General features: G+C 55.2%; 1 protein-coding gene across 1 annotated transcript in view; it reads right to left on the bottom strand.

Annotated features, from left to right (window-relative positions):
* Nucleotides 1-2,732: 2,732 nt before the first annotated feature.
* Nucleotides 2,733-20,412, bottom strand: part of Pepd (peptidase D) — a 115,630-nt gene continuing 97,950 nt past the window's right edge. Inside the window, exons 12-15 of the mRNA XM_027941411.2 lie at nt 16,348-16,496; nt 7,520-7,704; nt 4,199-4,390; nt 2,733-3,248 (exon numbers count right to left, since the gene is read on the bottom strand). Of these exons, the coding sequence (XP_027797212.2) occupies nt 3,111-3,248; nt 4,199-4,390; nt 7,520-7,704; nt 16,348-16,496 (664 nt within the window). The 3' untranslated portion in view covers nt 2,733-3,110. The remainder of the gene's footprint in view (nt 3,249-4,198; nt 4,391-7,519; nt 7,705-16,347; nt 16,497-20,412) is intronic.

The following is a 20,412-nucleotide window of genomic DNA, read 5'->3' as shown; positions in this document are numbered from 1 at the left end:
ATTTGTCCTGGGAAGTTTTATAGAGAGATTATTTCTTTGTTGAAGGTGCCAGGTCGTTTTTAACAACACTTTCAGACCAACTCTTTCACTGTATGAATCTGAAGAGTTCATAAGTATTTTATATGCACTTAAAGGAGAGCGCCAATCCCTAGATATTCTTTTATTGGAACCCAAACATCAAGACTTGCCACTCCCTTTGAAGCAGCTGTTAGAGCCTGGTGCCTTCGCACATCATCACCTCTCAGTTCTCCCTCAATGTGTTTTGGGGACCTGTCTGCTTCACTTCCCCTAGCCCTATCTTGTGGAGGGCTCTCCTCTCTAGCCTAGACTTGGTCTTCCTAGACAGGAGAATCATCACATGCTCTCCAGAACCATCCTGTTACTCCCAAGTGCATCCAAGGTGAGACCCAATCTTGTAGAGTGGCTCTGTTTCATCTTGCCAATTTAATTTCCCCTCACTCTTCTCCTACCTTTTATGTTTGGAATGCAGTACCTCTTACTTTTCAACCCAAACCTTTCCTGTTTTAGCCCCCAGCCTCTGTGCAAGGTCAACCTTATTTTTCTTCCTGGCATTTTTTCATTGGCCTAGACTATATAGTTATTTGTGCTTGCTAAGGCGAAGCCCCTCTTAGAAGGCTATAGGCTCTGAGCACATGGATTATGTGTTTATACCACACTGGTGCAGAGTAGATGCTTAATTATTTATCAAATGACTACCTACACCTTTTTTGTGAGTGCTTTAGCCTCGTGTATTCTGGAAAGGCCTCAAGTATTTTTGAGGCTGTACAAATTTCTGGCAGAGGTTGGAGGAGATACAAGTTGAACACAGCCTTAGGAACATGGGGTGGAGTGGGCTGCCTGAGACCTACCTGTACCTTCAAAGAATGCCTATTGACCTGGACTAAACAAGTCACATTTATGTTCCCAGTGTCCCTCTTGGACAAAGTGTTTAGTTACTGAGATTTTCTCCTTAATTTTTTGTCCATATGCTTGACAATCAGGGGAAAAAAACCCAGTAGAATGAGCAGTTTGGGTGTGGAATGGGCAGTTTGGAATGTCTAAAGGGGAGGAAGGAGAAAGGTGTGTGATACACATAGCTCTGTTTCTTAATTAACAAAACAAAACATCCATTTAGAGTTTCAGTCTAACTTGGACTGGTTTTAGCCAGAGGTGGGTGATACTGTAACCCTGTGCACCTATACTGGTTTATCAGGGGCAGCAGGGGTGGAGAAATGCTTGGCAAACTCTTCAACTCATCTGATGCTCAGAAAGACCCAGTGTTGTACAAACTGCTTGGTGTCACCAGTGGCTGAGGGGATACATCTGTGCACCAGGAAAAAACCTTAAAGAGTGGGTATCGTAAACCCAAAAAGCAAAAGAGATAAAAGCAACTTGGAACTGTGATTATTTGTTTTTGCTGTGCTGTGGATGAAACCCAGGTAGGGCCTTGGCAATGCTAGGAAAGTGCTGAGCTACACTCCCAGCTCTGGCTTTTATTTCTTTAGGGTCACATCATAAGCACTTTTTTGTTACATCCATTTGTATTGAACTCCTTGGTGGCTTCTCAAAAGCGTCTAGCTTGGGCTAGTTTTCCACTCCATCATTCATCCCTGGCATTCTTTCTTCTCACTTGCCCATCACCTTGACTTGGAAATTCCTGCATGACAACACTGTGAGGAGACAAATCTGAAATGGGTGTGCAGACTTCTAGAAGCTGGCTCTGCAGTTCTGTAGGACTTCTGTGGCAATGGCACAGAGGGAAGGACAGGTATTCCATCCGTGGCAGGGACCAGGCACAATGGGCTCTGGGTGGCCTTACCACCTTGGAGCAGAATTTGATCAGTGGGCTTCCTCTTAGGGCAAGCTCCTGGGCCACACAGGTGACAGGGCCTAACAGATGCTGGTTTTACATGAAGAAAATCATGGTTGCAGGATCCCTGTAAGTCTCAAATTTTAAATAACTGCATTTCAAGTGCTATATAATTCTGTCCCTTTCAGAAATCTAACTTTGAGGCAATAACTATATTTAAAAGACTTAGGTTAACCTTTTAACTTGTGCAAAGGTAAGGTATAGAATAACTCCACCAATCTGTCCTGAGTGCCTGGGATCTTTCTACAGGGCTGGTTCAACATCTACCTAGCCCCCAGCCTCTGGCTGCACTGGGACTGATGGGGTGACATCAGTGTGGTACAAACTTGTGTGTCTGGAGTGTCTAGGAGGGCTTGTTTACACTGCTCCTTGGGCATAATCTCTGGAGATTCTCATTTCCAAGTACCCCAGTGATTCTGATGACCTGTGACGCTTGGGAAGTCTAGCAGCAAAGGTGACAGGGTGATACTGAAGCCCAGCAGAGTCCCCGGGGCTCAAAGCAGGCCTTAGGGGAGGACTCTGCCCTTGTTCTCTCAGGCCAGTCTGATGCAGAACAGGGGGAACAGGGCCTGTGCCAGCAGCACCATTTTCTTGTGAATTGATTCCTGAGACACTAGATGAACCATCTTTTTAGGGTCCTGATTCCCCGAGCTCATCCACAAAGGATGGATGAAAAGGAAGGAGGATCATGAGTTCAAAGCCAGCCTCAGCAATTTAGTGAGAAATTGCAATGCAGGGAGTCCCTGTTTCTAAATAAAATACAAAATAGGGCTGGGGATGTGGCTCAGTGGTCCAGTGGCCCTCAGTTCAATCCCCGGTATCCAAAAAGAAAAAAATGAAGAGGGAACCATGAACAAAGGACCATTTTAGGAAACATTTTATTATAAATTTCATCCTGCACATTGATTTGGGAGAAAACACTGGAAATGCATCTTTCTTGAGAACAGGAATACAAATAGCAGCAAGACACATTTTAGTTGCTACTAAAGAATAAGATTCTCTTCAATCAGCATTTTAAGTCACTGTCATTTAAGCAAAGTACACAAGAAATTAAGGGTGTGCTCTTGCAGAAGGTTAAAAAGCTCCTTGGAAACAGGATTATTTGGTATGATCAAGTGTCAACGCTAGGATCTGATTGCTGAGCACCATTCTTGCTGTTGGAGGGCCAATCACCAGGCTGTGTCCGGCCTGGAGAGAGGTTACAAGGCCAGCCCAGTCTCACTGCACATTCTGGCTGGCTCTACTTTGGGCCAGAGAAGGGCGTAAAGGCCTTGTCAGAGCCTGCCATGCACGCTTCAATTTCTTCCACGGTCCGGGGCACACAGGTCAGCAGTTCCATGCCGCTCTCTGTCACCACCACATCCTCCTCAATACGGACCTGGGTCAGACCAACAGAAGCCCATTATGACTGAGCTAGCCTCACGTACAGCGCAAACAGGTCTGACCTGCTCCAGCCTGATCCCTGCTGTGTGGGAGCAGCTTTTATTGTTTGGATCTTAAGTCCCCCATAGGCTCATTCACTGAATGCCTGGTCCCCACGCAGTAGTGTCAGATAGGGGCCCTTGGGGAGGTGATGCGATCAAGAGGGTTCTGACCTCATGAACGAATTAATCCACTTAAGGATTCACAGCTTACCTGGTTTTGGGGAGGTGGTAAAAACTTTAGGAGGTGGGGTCTAGCTGGAGGAAGCAGGTCATTGGAGGTATGCTACCTTTGAAGGCTATTGTGGCCCGAGCTCCTTCCTCCCTCTCTTTTTCTACTTCCTGGCCACCATGAGGTGAGCAGCTGTGTTTTATCTCACCTCAGGCCCAAAGCACTGGGGCCAAGTAACCAGGGACGCTCTGAAACTACGAGCCAAAACAAACCTTTTCTGGGTGGGATGCTTGCCTAGCATGTGTGAGACCCTGGGTTCCATCCTCAGAACTGGGAGTAAAATCTTTCCTCCTTTAAGTTGATTTATCTCAGGTATTTTGTCACAGTGACAGAAGGCTGATTAACACATTTAGGAATGATCAATACTCTCCAGAAGACACTAGTTGCAAAGTCTCTGTGGACTACCCACTAGAGGAAGGTGCCTCCCATGGTCATTTGCTTATGTGACCTCACTGTCCTTGTGGTAAATGGGAATCTCTCGGGTGGGTAGAGCCTGTCTTCCTACTGAGGAATGAGGCACATGTCTGCTACCAGACTATGTGAAGGGGCAGGCCAGGCCCTCCTCAAGTGAGGAAGTGAAGACTGTCTCTCCTCCACTAGGGCCTCTGTTCTGATGAGCAGCAGCAGTGGGAGAGTGGGCGTTCTGAGAACAAGACTGGGCTCACAGGCACTCACCCCGCCAAAACCCCGAAAGCGCTGCAGGACCTCGCGGTTAAAGAAGCAGGCCTGGGCTGGGTCAGCAAGGGCCTGGTCCAGGAGGTGGTCGATGAAGTAGATGCCCGGTTCCACAGTAAGCACCATGCCTGGTTCCAGGTGCCGTGCGGTGCGCAGGCTCCGCAGGCCTGGCTCGTCAATGCGCTCCACACCCTGTGGGGAGAGGGATGGTGGGAGGACCCAGCTGACAGCCCCAGCGCCGGCCACTGGGGCCACTGCCTCACTGGGAGATACTCAGACCCGTGAGGCTGACTCCAGCCTTATGGGCTGTCTGACAACGGGGTCCCCAGCTCAGGCTCACCCTTGCTCTGCTGGGTCATCCCAAAGACCCTCACTTTGCATGAGTGTCTCTGGCCCCTAGTTACCCTCAGAACTGCCTTCGGGAATCCTGTGGACACTGATGGGCACATATCCAGGGCAAGCTGCCCACGTGGGCCTGCAAGACCGCCTGGGTGTCCAGCTGCCCTCACTCAGGCCCCTCTCCAGGCTAGGGGATGGCAGACGCCAAACCAGGGAAGCCAGAAAAGCTCTTAAGGAGGCTGCAGAGCCTTCCACAGCTGCATCTTTCCTTCCAGCAGCTCAAGTGGAAACTGGTCTCAAAAGTGCAGGTCCCAGCTACCCAAGGCCAAGCCCCAGGTTTTCCACATGACCATTCAGGAAGAGGACAGGCGCTGTCTTCAGGATGGGCCCACCAGCATCAGCAATGGCGAATAAATATCTGCATACGCATGGCCTGGACCCCCAGAGAAGCTCTCTGGGCCCTGCAGTGAGGTGCTGGGACATGGCCTCCAGCCCTGGAACCAGAAATGACCAGGGATCGCTGTTCCCTGCAGAAGCCAGAGTCTGCTGTCCTGCCTCTCTCAGTGCACACCCAACCAGGGCCTGTCCATCCACACAGACATAGCCAAGAGGGCCTCAGCTTGGACTGAGGGCAAGTGGTGCCCAGGACACTTGCAGGAATGTTCTTGCCCTCCCCAGGCCCTTGGGGCACCCATCTGGCTTGCGGTCAAGGCCTCTGAGTGAGTGGGCAGCAAGCAAGCTCTCTGTCAGGAGCTGAGTTTGCCCTGCCCCACTTGTGGCTCTCCTCAGGAAGCCCGCTGCTGGAGATGGAGCTGTCATTTCTGACTGTTTGGGGGCCAAGAACATCAGACTTCAATTAGTGGTTCATGTAAGGTAACCAGAAACAGGCTGGCTCAGCCTCCAAGGCTGGGCACAGCAGGGAAGGCTGTGACTGTAATTCTGCCAGGGTGGGGACAGCCACCCTAACCTGGTGGGAGCAGGCCAGGATGGACACAGTGAAGGGACATCAAGGCACCATGATCCCTGGCACAGATGCTGGCTGATGTGGTCCCCAGCCCCACAAAACTCCTTCTGGGCCACTGAGCTGGAAGATAAGCAGGAGGACAGGGAATGCCGGGAGACAGGGTGCTCCTTAGCCGGACGGTCCTGCTTGGACTGCTCAGGTGAGAGGTGCTTGTGGCAAGGGGAAGGGCCTGTCTCCTGCCCAGAAGCGGCTTGCCAGGGCTGGGGATCCTGAGTCTCTACTCCAGAATCTTCCTGCTCCTACCACCCAAAGCTACCCCTGCCCCTTGGCATCCCCTCCCTGTCCCTTTCCTTCATGCTACACCCTTAGTGCCTGTCTCCTTCTCCCCACTCCAGGGCTTTCAAAGCTAGGGATTTGGCCAAGCCCAGACAAAGACATGCTCTTTCTCCAGGCCCCCCTCCCTCCCTGTGGACCCCTAGGCTTGCAGGGGGAGACAGGTTGCCTATGCATGGAGATCCGCTTCTCTCCTCCCAGAGAGTTTCAGACCCATCACTCCAACTGAGGTTGGGGGAGAAGGGAAGGGATCCTAGGGGGCTTAGGGAGTATGCCCACCCCAGCCCACTGAGCACAGGAAACGCTTCTCAGGGGCCCACCAGAAACAGGGCACAGGCCCGGGATATGCTTGGGAGACCAGCCCAACTGCTGGGCAGAGAGCTTGAAGGGCTGGGTGGAGTGGGTACAGGCCCGTGATGGAGGGATCACGGGCCTCCCCTGGCCCAGGACACCAGCCTAGCTGGGGGTGCCCATGCTGTGCCCAAAACTGCCTCTGCCTGGGCGGAGGGCTTGACGAAGCCCCAACTTTTACTGGGCTCTGAGCAGAGAAGACCCAGATGTGTCTGTAGGCCTGAAATAAAATAAATGACTTTTATAGGAAAAGCCATATTTTTTCCACAGTGTTTATCTGTCAGAAGAATAGACTCTGTGAGCACAAAGGGCTGCTTACTGGAAAAGATGAAAACAGTTTGCTGCCAATTTTCTTTGGTGGAAAAAAAGCGCTTTGGCGACTAATGAATAACGAACCTCAGCTAACAATGTCTGGAAGGCCCTGCTCTTGGCTCCCTGCACACAATGGGAAGGATAGAAATTAGGAAATTAAAACTGATTTTGTTTCTCCAAATTTAACTGTTTACACTTGAGGAAAAAATAATTGAATAATAATGCTTCTCTTGAGCAATTCCACTCCCCCCTCAAATCATTCTTAGTGCTTTCAAAATACCCTGCAGCCAAGAGGCCAAGCCTACTCTTGGCTAACTGGCTGGTGGGCCCCAGGGCGTGCACCGATTGCATAATCAGCCCCCTGCGCAGTGGGCGCCAGGCCAGGAGGCAGGGACGCTCACCCCGCCCACAGGGGCCCAAAGGGGCTGTAGCCACCTGCCTGGTAGGGCCTCCTGTGGGCCCTCAAGCACCCTCTGGGTGGTCCTGTGAGGGCTGGGTGGTAAGAGGAGGAGGGGAAGTTGTCTGGAAATGACCCCCAACAAGCCTTTCTGCCCTGTCAGAGGTCCAAAAAGTGACTGGGGATAAGCAAGCTACAGGGCCACAGGTGTGCTGGCCCAGGGGCCTGGGAGGCAGAGGGCATGCCAGCCAGCGAACAGGGGCAAGGGCTCTGCCGCTGGGCTTGTGAGGGGTGAGGTAAATGAATGAAGTCAGAGGCGAAGGAATCAGTGCAGGTCTGTCACTAAGACCTGGCTTCGGCCCCATTGTCCCATGCACTATATACTTACTACCTACCACCCTCTGGGCAGAGGATACTTGTCCCAAGGCCCAGCATACAGAGGCACACAACTCCATGCCTAGGTCCTGTGGTCACGAGGAACCCACCCCAATCCCCCCTCTCTTCCCCTCTGTATCCACAGGGAGCCCCACCTCTCCTGTCTCTCAGAACCCACTCTGCACCAAAGACAGCCAGGCTCAGTGACAGCCCACAGGCAGGCCAACTGGGACAACATGTCCACACTGACCTCAGGGTAGCCTCCCACATCGTGGACGTCAAGGCCCAGGAGGTGGCCTAGCCCGTGAGGCATGAACACGGCTCCCAGATGGACCTCGACCATGGCATCCACGCTGCCCTGCAGAATCCCGATGCGCGCCAGTTCCTCCAGGTGAATGCGGTCAGCCAGACGGTGCATGTCAGGCCACCAGACACCTGTGACCCAAAGAGAGGCTGCAGTGAGTCGGGGCTCCACAGGGCAAGGGATGGGGAGACGCAAAGCCCTCACAGAGGCTGGGCAAGAGCACCTGGAGTGAAGGACCCAAGTGTCACTCCAGGGACCAAGGGCGATGTGGCCTAGGTGGCCTTCTGTACTGGCCTTTTCCAGTCAAAGCCTGGACCTCCAGATGCTCTGCCTCCCTATTCTGCCTCACGGGTACACTTCTGTCACCCATGGCCAGGGCCCCCGGCCAGGTGTACTCCAGCCCATGCAGTGCCCACCCCTGCCTAGAGTGTTTCTGGGGCTGGGGAGCCCAGCAAGATCCCTGGGCACCAGAAGAAAAGCACATGTCTCTCCAGTGGCAGATGTGGGTGGCTCAGGACCGAAGGCTATCTCGGATGTTCAGGCCTAAGTTTTGCTGCTGTGGGGCAAGGGGAGGCCGGAGGCTTGGTGGTGTTAGTGGGTGTCCCTGTATATCCTGAAAGGCCAGGGTCACCCTCAGAGGCACTGCAGGGAGCAGAGGTTTCTGGGTGAAGGAGCAGCTCTCTCAGCACCAGTGGGCAGGGATCTGTGCCTGGCCTGCTCTAGCACTGGAGCCATCTCCCTGGAAGCCCAGGCGTCCAAGCCCAGGCTGCTAATCAAACGCATCTTCACCCCATTTCCAGGCCCAGGATCACTGTAGAGAGCCTTGTAAGCAGAGCCCTGGGGGTCACACAGGCTCTGTGGGGCCAAGGGGCCTTTGGGAGCTGCAACACAGGTCACTTAGAGAGCTGCTGTCAGAGACTGGGCCAGCATCAGGGTCTGCCTGAGCTCTGGGAATCTCCCTGTACCTCCCGGAGGGGCTTCCAGCCCCTTTCTGGACCCGTCCTGAGCACCAGACAAGGATCCTAGGCCAGCAAAGCTTCCTGCCCTGACCTCATGAGGGTAGACGGCCACGTGCTGGCTGAGGCCAGTGGCCCAGGACATGCCAAGCAAGCCCAGTGAGGGCCCAGGTCACTGTAGTGCTCTGGCACTGGAGCCAAGGGCGACCTTGGCTCCAGAGGCCCTCCCCACCAGGTCCTGCCTTGGCTCAGAGCTAGACCTGTTCTCACATATGGCCCTGACCTTGGTGACCTCTGATGCAAGAGGGGAGGGCTGGGGATCCCGCATCGAGAGGGGCTTTGCTGGATCCTGAATTGACAAGCACTGGGCCATGAGGCTCAGGACTCAATGGGATGAAGAGAAATGAGGGCCTACCCAGGGACACACCCCTCAACACTCTCACTGGGCACCAGCCCTTCAGGTTTGTGCCACTTCCTTGACAGAGATGGACACCCCACAGCTGGGGTCATGGAGTGGCTCAAACACGTTCACAGGCAGTGCCCCAAGGCTGCAGGGGGTGGAGACCTGGAGACAGAAGAATACACTCTTCGGAGTCTAGTTTCCAGCCCAGCCCCATCTACCTACCCTAGCCAGCAAGGTGCTGAGGTGGGCGCAGTCTTCCTAGGTCTGGAATCTGGCTACTGGGCAGGCTTAGGGTGCCTCTGGCCATTATTGGCTCATTTATAGAGGAGTCTCAGGCCCACACAGCACCTTGGCCCCTGTGCTCCTAGGGGTGGAGCCAGGGTGGCGAGCTTTCTCTGATGGTCAGCCTTCCTGAAATGGGGACCAACCGAGTAACTAGAATTTCAGCTCAGCTTGTCACCAGCTGTGTAACCTGGGCAACCTCCCCCACTTCTGAGTCTCTGTTGGTGCCTCTGTCAAGGAGTCACAATGCTGACCTTTGAAAGACGGCTACCGTCTGATGTCTACGGGAAGCTATGGACATTAACCACTATTGATAGATGGCTTATAACCAACCAGAGACTGATTTCAATCCTGCTGGTCACTGTGCTCCAGGGCTACGCCTTCCTCACCTCTAGCTACTGCTCTTCCCTAAGATGCCGCGGCCAGGCCCACCCTGGGCTTCCTCTGCAGGACTCTCCAGAGGCTGGGCCACCTTTCTGCTCCAGAAGCATATGGAGCCTTTCCATTTCAGACTCTGGGCCATGACCTGTGCCACTGCATCCTTGGGACCTCAGCAAGAAAGCCATGGCCTCCCTGAAGACCCTCCCCAGACACTCTTCCCGGCACCTTCTGGTCGCTAGACAGTCTTACTTGCTTCTCTCGTCTCCACGGCCTGGCAGAGAGAGTGCGCCTGAGGTGCTACAAGTCCCCAACAGCTCTGCAAACTCAGCTCCTACCCGGCTCTCTGAGATGCTTTCTTAGATGGGGACCTTCTCCAGTCACCAAAGGGCATCCCCAGGAAATGCAGTCTCCCTTCCAACTTGACTCATTTCAATAGTGGGGCTGCGGGCTTGGCCTGGCCTCAGCAGAAGGTGGGAATCAGGTATAGATCATACCCTATGGTGGCCCCTTGCCCAGTGCCTGCCTGGCTGTGTGGCTCAGGCAGCTCAGTGGCGCCTCCAGGGCCCCTTGACTGTGTACCCTGGGGAAAGGCCTGTGCGCGGCTCTCTTGGCTGTGAGTGGGAAGTTCCTGCCTGTGTGTGGTTAGGGTTGTGACAGTGATTCAACCTCCAGCGACTTGGCCCAGTGTCTGGCCCGGGTGGTGGTTACGACACCCAGTACTGGGGCAGGGCCCCCGAAGTGTGTGAAGGTTAGCGTCCTTGAGCTAGGCTTGGGGGTGGGCACAGACTAGAGAGCCTCCCTGTAGGCCAAGGCCTACCCTGACTCCTGGACCCCTCCCACCTCAGCAATCTGTGGCACCTAGAGCCCACTGTTCTGAGCCAGAAGGCATCTGGACCCATACCTGCCCATTCTGGGGAGGCCACATTGCAGAGACAGGTGTAGGTAGCCCAACTCTCCCCTCCACCTCTAGCCAGCACCAAATCTTGTCCTGGCTTCCCTGAAACATCTCCTGAGGCTGCGCCCTGTCTCTCCCAGGGCCCTGCCCACTTTTCACCCCAGTCATATCCTGCAAACTGCTCAGAAATGTGGGGGCAGACAGCCGAGCCAAAGCCCAGGTTCCTCAGCTGGCCTCTGACTCCAGTCTCATCCCTCACCCATTTCTGGGTGTAGCAGCCAGACCAGGGCAGCAGTCAGACCAAAGTTCTGAGAGCCATGATTCTGACCATGGTTCTGAGAGCCGATACTTCCTGTGCTTTCCACCTGTTCTTCTTGGATGGGACCATGGCCTCCAAGCACCCAGTCCTCCTCATACTGGGCCTCTTATTGAGGCACTTCCTCCAGGAAGCCCTCTCTAACTGCCCCTTCCTTGCTGCCACAGCCCCTCTACTACAGCATAGCACAAGGGCACAGTGTGGGCCTGGTTTGGGCCTCTGTGTCCATAGAGCGTGGGGCTTGGACTCTGCTCTATGCCTGGCATGTGGCACATGTGTGGTGAATATAAGGAGTGCAGGTCTCCCTCCTGGCCCTCTCCTAGCCAGTGCTGTGATCCTGTGACCCACTCTGTGTACACATACCCAGCCTGGGCAGGGTAGTTGCATGGTTAGTGCCACACCATCTGCCTCATGAAATTGTTAGGCTCAAAGAAACAAGAGCTCCTAGTGCCCAGGCCCCAGGATGTGTCCGAGCAGCCCCAGGTTACTGCCTAGTCTTCTGTGCCCACCAGGTCCCCTCAGGCACACTCTCTCCTGAAGGCCTGCTGGGCCGAGGCCCAGGCTGGCTCCTCAGCTCCTCAGAGCTGTGAGGCTTCCTGCCCAGAGTATGACAGCCCAGGCTCCCAGGCCTAAGCCCAGCTGAGAAGGCTGTAGAAGGCCCCCGGGCTGCATCCTGAGTCACTTCCAGACAAAGAGCTCGCTTCATTTGTGGACAATGGCCCTCCGGGGATGGATGACGTGCAAGCCAGGGCTTGGGGGTGCAGGAGGGAAGGCCCAGGGCTCAGTCCCAGGGCAGGACCAAGGACTACCGGGAGCTGCGGGGCAAGCCAAGTTGGCGTGAGGCTGAGGGCCTGCAGCCCAGCCCACCCTGCCTGTCTCAGGGACCCACTCACCCTGCGCAAGGGCAAGGAGTAAGCCTGCCCACACTACAGGTACCTTGCTGTGCACTCCCTGGGGTCTTCCCCTACACCCTACCGAAGCACCCCAAGGGAGGACACAAAGGCAGGAAGCTTGCCCAGCATCCTGCCACCAAGCAGGAAGGGAGGACACAGGGCACCATACAGCCCTATCTGACCTGGCTTCTGCCACAGACAGCAGCATGGCTAGGGTGATAGGCACCTTGTACCTGTCTGCCTGACCCTCATATTCCTCCCTATCTGTAAGGGCGAGGCCGATGGGAAATCCAGACACTTGGTTCTGCCCCTGCCCACCTGGGAGGGAGGCAAAACACCAGGAAAGTGTTTCGTTTTCCACATGTTGGATGGGCACTGCCCCATGTCCCTCCCCCAGCTAGCTGGTCACCCCGGCAACTGTGTTCCTCCCTTACCTTCAGGCCCATTCTAGGATGAGGGTACTTTCTATGACAGGGTGTTGTGAGTGGAGGCTACGGGGTGGGGGCTCATGTGAGAGCACAGGAGGGAGGGCCCCCTGTCTAGGGCAGGGGATGCAAGCCCAGGGAGACGCACGGGCAGGGTGAGGGAGACGCACGGGCAGGGTGAGGGAGACGCACGGGCAGGGTGAGGGAGGGTGCTTGCTGGTGGAGTGCAGAGGCCTCAGTGTCAGGGTCACTCAGTGGCTGGAGAGCCTGGGGCTCTGCAGGACCAGGATGTACTATCAGCTCCAGGGCAGCCTTACAGCCGTGCTAGCTCTGACCTCCGACTCCGGGCACCCCCGTGGGCTCAGCCCACTCCTCTCCAGTAGCACCTTTCCTTTTTGAGCCCTCTCTATGGCTAGGCTTCCTGGTGCCACGGAGACCAGGCTGTATGCAACGGCGGGCCTCTTGCCCTAACCCCAAAGCCACAGTGGACTTGGATTCCGGCCACCAGAAGCCAAAGCTGGTTCACAGCCTCATGAAGATGGAATTCTCCCAGGTGCTGGAGCCGTCAGTCTGTCCAGCCCACCCTCCTGCCCACCAGGGCTTCCTGAGTTCAGCCCTCCTTTCCTTGTCCTGAGTGGCCATGAGGAATGCTTTGTCCCCCCCCTCCTTGCCCCAGGATGGGGGGCCAAGGACTGCATTCCTCAATTCCCGGGGGGCTCTATCCACCAGGGTCTATGTGTGATTATTAATTTCTGCCTCTCCTCTGGGCATCACTGTGTGACTTCCTGCTTGTCTTTATTTACTCTTCCCTGGAAGGTCACAGGAAGCAGTCGGGCAGTCTCAGTGGGGTGTTTGTCTTGGCCCAGGAGCTCAACCCACAACCCGGGGGCATTCCCACTGGGACAGACAGGGGTCCAACCTGGCCATAGCTGCCCCGACGCTGTGGAGAAACCATCTGCCTCTACCTGGGAAGCCACTCTGTGGGCACAGGACTTCCAATGCCCCAGTGCTGGGCCTATACCATGTGACCCAGATGGGGCCAAGCTCTGCCCTTGGGAGCCTTGGTGTGTCACTATCTGGCAGTACGGGTGGTTAAAATGCATACAGGGTAATGCTGGGGCCTCTGTCCCACTCTCTCATACAAGGGATCCTGGAAGCCTCAGTGTAGGCTTCCTGACCAGGTCTGTGCTGGGGGGAAAGTTGCGGTGTAAGCAAGAGTGGACCTTGGGTGAGCAAGAGTGTGCCTCTCACCGTCTGCAGGGACCAGCTCAGGTGAACTGGCCTAGTGGCTCCGGGAATCCCTGGCTAGACCTGAGGCTGCCCCATGAGTCAGTGTGACCAGAGGCTATACTCACTGGAAGGCCCTCCATGGGAGGGGTACCCTGGCTTCCTGGAGAGGGCCTGTGCCTACAGACAGTGGGAGAAGACACCACACCCCACCTTCCCCAGCCCAAACCACCTGCCATCTGAAACACTGATCACTTGAAATGATTGGTATATTCAAGACTGAGGAAAAATGCTCATCTGTGGTGTGAAGATGGGAGACGTATCCCTCTGGTGATGACTCCACAAAGGACAACGTATCCCATGGTTTCAAAGTCAAATTAAAAAGGGACACAGTGCATCCTCCCCAACTTTGTTCTACTCTGATACCTCGTCTGTAGACTTTACCTTTCCATACTGGTCTTCTTTTAGGGGCTTGTGGGGCTGGGGCCTTGAGGTGCCCCCAGAATCCCCCCCTCCCCTGGCTCCTTAAGCTCTGGTTGGGTCTTTTGGAGATGGACCAGAGGCCATCCAGAAAGGCCCGCTCACAACATGCCTCCTTTGACAATGACTGCTGCTGATGTCGCTTCCCAAACAGCCCTTGGCCCCGTGATCATGGCTGTGAGTCTTCCCAGCAATGGGCCAGGGGGCCGCAGGGGACTGTTCAGCCAGATGCTGAGCCAGCAAGCTCTGGGTCTGCGAGAGGCCACATCCTGGGGCTCTTACAGTTCTAGAGCTCGCAATCTTTTTCTTCTTTTTAAAATCAAAGCTCCATGGAGGGGTACAAATCTGACTACCACAGCCCCCCGTTTAGGAACTCCAGGTCTAATTTCAGGCCTGTCACGGCTAGGGCCCCAGAGGGCCCCAAAGCCTCTGTTCACCATCCCCGGAACACGGAGGAGACACTGGGCTGCAGCCAGCTCTCTGCTGGCCCTTAACTAGAGGGCTGATGCCAGTGTCTGGAGCTGGCTGAGCCCACCCTGGAGCGGATTCTGCTTTGAGACAGGGAGGGGGACTATTGCAGCCATTTGGGGCACGAGGAGGCTGAAGGATGGGAGCAAGGCACACAGCCAGCAGGCAGCCGAGCTGGAGTGAGTGCGGGTCTCTGGGCCTGGGGCTCATTTCTAGACCCCGGAGCCTCGCTCTGGTGCTCCACTGTGCTGGCTCTCTTGCTGCAGTGACCCTCATGTGGCTTGTAGAAGACGCCTGAGCTCCCCCTACCCTGGAGGCCTGGGGCCTGCACAGCAGGAGAAGGAGGTGGTGAGTGAGCGCTGGAGGAAGCAGGGGCTGGGGCGTCTATGACCCAAAACATCAGGTGCTTTCTGCCTTCAACCCTATGAAGAAAGTGGCTGAGCAGCTCAGGAGGACTTAGGTTCAAAGCCAGCCTCAGCAACTTAGTGAGACCCTGTCTCAAAATTAAAAAAAGGGCTGGGCATGTGACTCAGTGGTTACGCACCCCTGGATTCAATCCCTGGTACCATTAAAAAAAAAAAAAACCAAACAAGTGGCGGGAGCCCCTGCAGCCAGCTGGCTCCAGCCAGGAGCTCACTCCCACACTGGCCCAGTAGGTCCTGCACCTCTGAGCTGCCCCAGCTCTGGCCCCACTCACACCTCCTCTCCCTACCTCTGTGGATTGGTGACAGCACCCAACGCCATTCTGTTGCTTACAACCAAAGATGCAGAAGTCAGTGTCCTGGTGGGACAGCTGTGCCTTGGGCAGCGTAGGCACAGATCAGGTTGGGAGAGAGGCAGGGAAAGCCCATCCTTACTGCAGGACAGGCTGCAGCCAAACAGATCATTAGGCATGGTCAGTGGTAGCCAGCAGTCACATGTCCCCAAGAGGGCTCAGCCTGGGGGATAACTGGCACATGGTACCTTGACTGGGCTGTAAGGAATCAAAGGCCTGCAGGATGGGCTTCTCTGAAGCCCAGGAGGATCTGAAGCAAGAGTATGGCACATCTGTAAATTATCCTATCCAGGCAAAGGTGACAAGTCAGGGTTCCCTGGTCACTGCTGGAAAAGGGTCTCTTCCTGAGGCAGAAAAAGTCAAACACTGGAGCTGGCATTTGACCAGGTATGTGCTGAGCCTACCCATCTCAGAACTATGGATGCCCGGGGCTCACTGGAGGGAACATGGCTGACAACTGAAATAGGGAGAATGGGCGGACCCGATGGGCCTGCAAGGGACGTCAGAAAGGCAGTCTTGCTTGGGGGGACACTTTCTCCCCTCCAGAGGACCACCTCGGTGGGCCAAGACTGCCATATATGGACATTAAGAGGCAGAGCAGTGAGGCCTCTGGAAGCTGCCCGGGGGTGGGGGACACACATGGAAAACTAGGGGCCAGGCAGGAGCAGGATCACAACATGCTGGCCAAGGCTTGCTGTGGGGAGAGAGTGGCAGGCTTGGGTCTAGACTCACCCCCATCATAGAGTGACCGTGACCTCTACAGAGCCTGAACACGAGCCAGGCAGGTGCTTGAAGGTGTTTCCCATGGCTCAGCCCGATCCTTGAGAGCTGCTGCCTCTCCAAGTACTGACAGGGAAAAGTCACCCAGGGGAAGAGCTTTCTGTCCAAGGTCACAGAGCTGCTGAATGGGCCAGGAACCTGTTCCAGTGTCCACCCAGATGCCAGTGTCCAAGCCTGGCCAACTCTCCCTCAAGTGGACTCTGCTTTGGGACAAGGCACGGGACATGCTGACATTCTGATGACCAGTGTGGGCGGAGGGATGTGCAGAAGAGGTGGCCAGATGGGACATGGGGTGACTTTGGGCTGAGCTCCCAGACTACAGCCTTCTTCCTGATTGGTGGTCAGTTCTGTTTCCTGGGTGTGGCCTGAAGACTGACTCATCAGAGTCTGACTGGTCAAGTGTGGAGGGGTAGATGCAGGTGCCTGTCACAAGGCTGCCCCCTCCCCATGCCAGGGAGTCCTCCTCAGCTGGCCCCACTCCCTCTCCCCTCACCTGGCTTCATAGTGCTCATGACAGCACGGCAGCTCCGCAGCACCGCCTCGTAGATGGCCTTCTGGTCCTCGGTGAACTTGCCATTGGCTGGAAAGGAGCAGGTGATGTCCGAGGCGAAGCAGTAATACTCACCTCCCATGTCGAACAAGCTGCAGGGAGAGGAGGGTGGGAGGTGAGCGGGCACTCAGGGTGCCTCCTTGCTCCCTTGCCATGGACAGGACTCAAGGATGGCTTCCTTTGGCCCGGATGCAGTAGGGTATTGTGACCACCCCACCTTGAGAAGGTGACCAGCGTGCGCAGCTCCAACCTGGTGTTCCCCGGAAGAGCATGAGTAGCAGAGAAACCCAGACCTCTATCCCCAGCAAAGAGAGTGGCACAGGGCTCAGCCTCAGCAGGGCAGGCCGAGGAGAGTGGGGCTTCCCTCCACAGCCTAGCCCCTGTGGGGACTCACTTGGAGAACTGAGAAAGACAGACATGTCCCCAGGCCCCTACATGCCACCTGACTCTATATGAACATGTCAACAGATCCCCTAGGTCTGCCCTTTACCCAGCAGGGAGGGGAGAAGGAAGGAGCCTGGGGATGGACACAGGACACACTGTCTACAGGAGAATGCGACGTGGGGCCACGTCACCTAAATGTGCATCTGGGTGAACACTTGGCAGATGGCTGGTACCTCTGGCTGTGCTCCAGCTCAGGGATCCCCCTGCCCAGAGGAAGGTGCCCAACACTATCCTCCCCACTGAGGTGTGATAGATTTGTCCTGCCAGGGCCTGAGGGAGGGGTAGGAAGGGAATGTCAAGAGGATGGCCTCATATCCAGCAGGGCTTTCCTGGGGCTGAATGGAAATGGCTGCTGCCTGTGACCCTGGCATCCCCAGGTGGCTGAGCAGGGCACAGATGGTAGAAAGCACAGGGAGGGCACACAGTAGGGGAAGACAGGAGAGGCCCAGGAGCCAGGGGGCAGCAGAGGCCAGGCAATAGTGTGACAGATGGCCAGATCTGCTCAATCAATCAGGAGGATGCAGTGGAGCCACCCTACTGGACATCATGTTGGGGCCCCTGACACAGCAGGGCCTGGAAGGAGCACGGACAGCCCTTGCTACATAAAGGGCCATGGGGAGGGCCGATGAGAGTCCTGCCCTGCTCACCCTGTGACCAAGAGCCAGACAGAACATGTTTGCACACGTTGGGTCCAGGTCTGGCTTCCAGGAGGGTCCAGAAGGGCCCCCATGGTATAGGGTCACCCAGTGGGCCAGGAGGAGCCTGGGTAGAGGCAAAGGGGTATTCAGATGGTTCACCTCCTTCCCCCATCCCACCTCAGCTTTAGAAGCTGCTGGCAACAGTGGAGGCCATTAGCTCCTTCTTGAGGTCACGGCAGAGTCACAACAATCCTCATGAAACTGGCTGAGGAACATAGATCCAGCCCCTGGCTTGGTTTCTTGCCCGTGTGTTCGGGGCCAGGTGACCACAGGGGCAGGCCAGCTGAGAAGGTGGGAGCTGCCCTCTTGCACTGGCCAAGTCCAGTTCTGCTCGGTGTCTGGCTTCATCCTGGGATTCCTGTGGGGGTCCATCTACAGCAGCACAAATCCTGGCAAATTGGAGCGTGGGGCACCGATGTGGCTTCCTTTACAAGGGCCTCTCACCCAAATCCAACTGTAGTGGTAACCACAAACATTCCAGAAGCTGCCTGTGTGCTGGTCTTTGGGTGGGAGAGAACAGAGCAGGGGACCCTGGGCTCATGTGTGAAGCAAGGGACTGCCACGCTACAGAAGCAGATTTAAAGGAAAAGCCTGAATGCACAGGATCCCCAGATGCTTTGCTGGAGTCCAAAGTCCTCAGATGGGCATGTTTGAATCTCCTGCCTTTTCTGATTGCAAAACACCATAAATAGAGTCAACAGTACAGGAAGCCCAGGTAACAACTCAGGTGACTCTCAGGGGGTACAGCAGAGCCCCTACTCGCATGACAGAGAACTTGGGGTTGGGTCAAAGTCTCAGGGGGAACCCTGCCTGGAGCAGACCTAGGGGGACCTGGGCCTCACTTGAGGCTGACTTGCAAGGAACCAGAGACACTGGAGCAGACACACCCAGGCGCCCGCTCCCCAGGAGGCTGCAGATGCAAAGGCAGTAGGGGCCAACAGTTGCCTGTAGGATTACTCCTGCGTGGGACACACTTCGCTCAGAGATGGCCTAGAGGGTGGGGCACATCTCAGCCCTAAACTGTAGGGAAATTGAGCCTATTAACACTAGTACAAAAAGCCCTGAGTCGCAACTCAGTGCCCAGACCTGCAGTGAGCTCTCTTCTCCTGGCTCCGGCGTTCAGACTTTAAGACCTCAGTTTTCCCACCTTTAAAATGGGACCACGACAGTTGCTACAGGTTTGTGTCCTCCTGGGGCCAGCATTCAGGCAGCAGTGGGGATGGAGCTGCATGGGGCCCCGGCCTAGTTTTGCCTGGGGAAAGCAAGTGTTTTCATTTGGGCTCCCTGGAGTCAACAGAGGAAAATGGTTTGCGGTTTGTTGGTTTAGAATATCCAAGAATGGACTGGGCAGACAGGACAGAGCCAGGAGTGTGGGGGACACAGATTCCTGGGAGTGCCACATCAGAGGGTGACCTGCAGCAGCCCTCTGGGGCAAAAAGTTCTATCGGACTGTGTTGATCTAAAAGAAAAACAGAAATTGAACTATTTAAAAAATCAGGAAGCCCACAAGAACACACCAAATACTGGAATCATCTAGAACAGTAAAAAATAAGACTCTTCAGGGCAAACCAGACTCTGAACCAAGTCTTCCCAGCCCTCTTCAATAAAACAGAAAGAGCGTGGGATGGAAGGCTTTTGGATTTCTTCAGCCAGCCTGGCTTTATCTTCCAGCTTCTAGAAGACTTCAACTGTATTTTTTTGTTTTAAATCATCCACTTTCTGGAAAAGGAAGTATACACCAGCCAGCCAGCTCCATCCTGCCCAGCAGTACTCGGGCACGGGGCTAGAGTCTATTTTTGTGTTCTCAGTTCCCTATCTTTTTCTGCCTTTTTTTTTTTTTTTTTAATCTCCCTCAGAGTTTCTACATGCTAAGCGATTCAGATTCAAGCCATTCTGGAATCCAGGGATAAAAGCCATCTCTTTTATAAATCATCTCCTTCCAACTCCTCTGTTCACTTCATCCATACTCTGAATGCAAAATGACAATGGAATTTGCTCATACTTGGCTCAATTGAGAACGCAGGATGCCTCCTTCCCGGCTGCTTGGGGACACCCACCAGGGACACTACTATCATTGGCCCAGTGAATCTGTGTAATAATCTGAGACATCTGGGGAGAGATTACACATCTCCCAGCAATACGCTGGCGTCTCGTTCCCCACATGTGTTCCTATAGCTGTGCTTCTGGCTGCGATGAGAGGGTCTGTCTTCCGCTGGCTCTTCCTGGGCAGCTCCAGGCCCGGGCTACCTGCCACCATTGGCCCACCCAGACCCTCCTGGGTCCCTCTCCAGACCCCACCCCGCAGGGCCTGGCCAGCCCGCAGGCAGAAGGCGTCTGAGGGAAGTGCTGCAACGTTTAGCAAGAGCCACTCTGCACTCGGCATGGAGCTTCACCTTCATCTCTGAGTGTGCAGCACAGCTCTTAGCTGCTTTTCTCTGAAGACTGACATCTTACACACGTGTGTGTGCAGGACCTTAGGGACAGTGCAGACCCTAAGACCTCAGTTTTCCCACCTTTAAAATGGGACTGCATCCCAGGTCAGGCTGTGAGGTTTGGAGCTGGAGGAAGCTCTCAATTCCCCCTAGAAACTCAATGGGAGAGAAAAAGGAAGGCAACTGGGTCTCTTTTCCATGGGTCCGCCACAGTGGGCTGTCCCTGACGACAGGGTGGTGAGTGCTGGCCTCCCTGGCGCACAGGCCGGTCGCCTGCTCCCAGTTCCCAGTCACGCTTTCTGTGCAGTGCCAGCCTCCAGCTGTGGCCAACAGGGGCAAAGGTCATCCTTTGGGGTCCCAGAGGCTCCCTAGGGCCATGGGCTGACACGCCAGGTGAACCTCTCCCCAGGGCCTTTCTGGGCATGTCCGTCCCA

Source organism: Marmota flaviventris, chromosome 18 (genome assembly GCF_047511675.1).
Source record: "Marmota flaviventris isolate mMarFla1 chromosome 18, mMarFla1.hap1, whole genome shotgun sequence".
Classification (NCBI taxonomy): Eukaryota; Metazoa; Chordata; class Mammalia; order Rodentia; family Sciuridae; genus Marmota; species Marmota flaviventris.
This window is presented reverse-complemented; position numbering and strand designations above follow the sequence as displayed.